This window comes from Odontesthes bonariensis, chromosome 24 (genome assembly GCF_027942865.1).
Source record: "Odontesthes bonariensis isolate fOdoBon6 chromosome 24, fOdoBon6.hap1, whole genome shotgun sequence".
Taxonomy (NCBI): domain Eukaryota; kingdom Metazoa; phylum Chordata; class Actinopteri; order Atheriniformes; family Atherinopsidae; genus Odontesthes; species Odontesthes bonariensis.
In genome coordinates, this window is record NC_134529.1 from 462013 (window position 1) to 464686 (window position 2674).

Here is a 2674-nt window from a genome sequence, read left to right on the forward strand (position 1 = left end):
TTACCCCGGTTCTTACCCCACTCCAGTGTTCTTACCCCGGTTCTTACCCCACTCTAGTGTTCTTACCCCGGTTCTTACCCCACTCCAGTGTTCTTACCCCGGTTCTTACCCCACTCCAGGTTCTTACCCCACTCTAGTGTTCTTACCCCGGTTCTTACCCCACTCCAGTGTTCTTACCCCGGTTCTTACCCCCCTCTAGTGTTCTTACCCCACTCCCGGTTCTTACCCCCCTCCCGGTTATTACCCCCCTCCCCGGTTCTTACCCCGGTTCTTACCCCCCTCCCCGGTTCTTACCCCACTCTAGTGTTCTTACCCCGGTTTTTACCCCACTCTAGTGTTCTTACCCCACTCTGGTGTTCTTACCCCCCTCCCGGTTCTTACCACCCCTCCCGGTTCTTACCCCCCTCCCCGGTTCTTACCCCACTCCAGGTTCTTACCCCACTCTAGTGTTCTTACCCCGGTTCTTACCCCCTTCCAGGTTCTTACCCCACTCTAGTGTTCTTACCCCGGTTCTTACCCCCCTCCCCGGTTCTTACCCCACTCTAGGTTATTACCCCGGTTCTTACCCCCCTCCAGGTTCTTACCCCACTCTAGTGTTCTTACCCCGGTTCTTACCCCCCTCCTGGTTATTACCCCCCTCCCCGGTTCTTACCCCACTCTAGGTTATTACCCCGGTTATTACCCCCCTCCAGGGTTCTTACCCCCCCTCCCGGTTATTACCCCCCTCCCCGGTTCTTACCCCACTCTAGGTTATTACCCCGGTTATTACCCCCCTCCAGGGTTCTTACCCCCCCTCCCGGTTCTTACCCCACTCTAGGTTATTACCCCGGTTATTACCCCCCTCCAGGGTTCTTACCCCCCCTCCCGGTTATTACCCCCCTCCCCGGTTCTTACCCCACTCTAGGTTATTACCCCGGTTATTACCCCCCTCCAGGGTTCTTACCCCCCCTCCCGGTTCTTATCCCCCTCCCCGGTTCTTACCCCCCCTCCCGGTTATTACACCGGTTCTTACCCCCCTCCCCGGTTCTTACCCCCCCTCCCGGTTATTACACCGGTTCTTACCCCCCTCCCCGGTTCTTACCCCCCTCCCCGGTTCTTACCCCACTCCAGGAAGTCGCTGACGTGCTTCTCCCTCTTCAGGGGGCAGTTGCAGCACTCTGAGTAGAGGCAGAGCAGCAGGTCCAGCAGCGCCTCCACACTGAGGGTCAGGGTGCTGGGGCAACTGCTGGGGCAACTGGCAGCCCGCTGCCCCAGCAGCAGCTCCTCCAGCCGCCGCAGCCGCTCCTGGGCCGACATCCTGCCGGGGTCTGAGGCCGGGGGGCCGGGGTCCAAGTCCGGGGGGCCGGGGTCTAAGTCCGCTGTCCGCTCGGTGTCCCACCGGGGCTCTGCGGCTCTGGGGCCGGGGCTCTGCGGCTCTGGGGCCGGGGCTCTGCGGCTCTGCGGCTCTTCGGCCGGGGCTCTGGGGCTCTGCGGCCGGGGGGCTCTGGGGCTCTGCGGCCGGGGGGCTCTGGGGCTCTGCGGCCGGGGCTCTGCGGCCGGGGCTCTGCGGCCGGGGCTCTGCGGCCGGGGCTCTACGGCTCTGCGGCCGGGGCTCTGCTTCCCTGCGGCCGGGGCTCCGCTTCCTGCCGGAGTGCTAGCAGCAGCTAGCCCGTTAGCTCCGGGAGGACATTCCCGACATTTTGGGGCTCCGGGCGTCGGTCGGTCCCTGCGTGTCCGCCGGTTAGCGTCGCCGCGTCGCGTCGTGAGCCGAACAGCCTGCGGGCCCGCGTCTGTCCGCCCTCCGCAGCGGCTTTAATCCGGTAAATCTGGACTTTTTCCTCTCGGAAATCGGCACGTCGGGAAACAGCGTCGCCTCTCAGGCTGGCCGCGGCTGCTTCATGTCCGCCGCTCGGAGGATCAGCCCGGGGAACGGGGACCGGGAGCTCCGGCTCGGCTGGACTCAAAATGTCCGTCAGCACCGGGAGGCCGCGGCGCGCCGAGGGATTACGGGCGGTTTTTGGGTCAGTTAGAGGCGGCTGCCGGTGTGGCTGCTCGGTGGGAATATGGCTGAATCCAGGTCGGATCACCCAAAACAAGTTGGAGAGCCTAAATCCCGCTTCCGGTTCCTGAAGCTTCACAATAAAAGTCCCATCAGGGTGGAACCGAACCTGAACTGGGCTCTGAACCCGGGAAAATGATCATAAAGGAACAAACCAGCAAGATAAAAAAAAAGAGGAAAAATAAACAAGCAAAACTATCTATCTATCTATCTATCTATCTATCTATCTATCTATCTATCTATCTATCTATCTATCCATCTATCTATCTATCCATCTATCTATCTATCTATCTATCCATCTATCTATCTATCTATCCATCTATCTATCTATCTATCTATATAAAATAAACAAATGACAGAAAAATAAACAGAAACAAACAAATTCAGAAGAAAAAAGCAGCCAAAATAAACCAATAGTTTGATCTCATTGATCTCATTGATCAGCTGCGGGTTCCTGATCGATAAGATTCACACTTCTTCACGTGTCCTGAAAAACATTTTTAATGAAAAACAAGGTTTTTTTGTGCTTTTATTCTGAAGGATCCCGGAAGTGAGAATACGCAGCCGCGCGCTCACTTGATGCACCCGTGCGTCTCCCGAAGGAAACCCGAGGCCCCGCCTTCCTGCACCGGAAAC

General features: G+C 58.2%; 1 protein-coding gene across 8 annotated transcripts in view; it reads right to left on the reverse strand.

Annotated features, from left to right (window-relative positions):
* The window catches only part of cdc42bpb (CDC42 binding protein kinase beta (DMPK-like)), a 47271-nt gene extending 45195 nt beyond the window's left edge, over positions 1 to 2076 (reverse strand). For 7 of the 8 annotated variants that reach the window (XM_075459860.1, XM_075459859.1, XM_075459858.1 and 4 more), the window contains exon 1: positions 1101 to 2076. In XM_075459860.1, the coding sequence (XP_075315975.1) occupies positions 1101 to 1296 (196 nt within the window). In that variant the 5' untranslated portion in view covers positions 1297 to 2076. The remainder of the gene's footprint in view (positions 1 to 1100) is intronic. The other variant, XM_075459862.1, reaches the window with a different exon arrangement.
* Between the last annotated feature and the right edge of the window lie 598 nt (positions 2077 to 2674).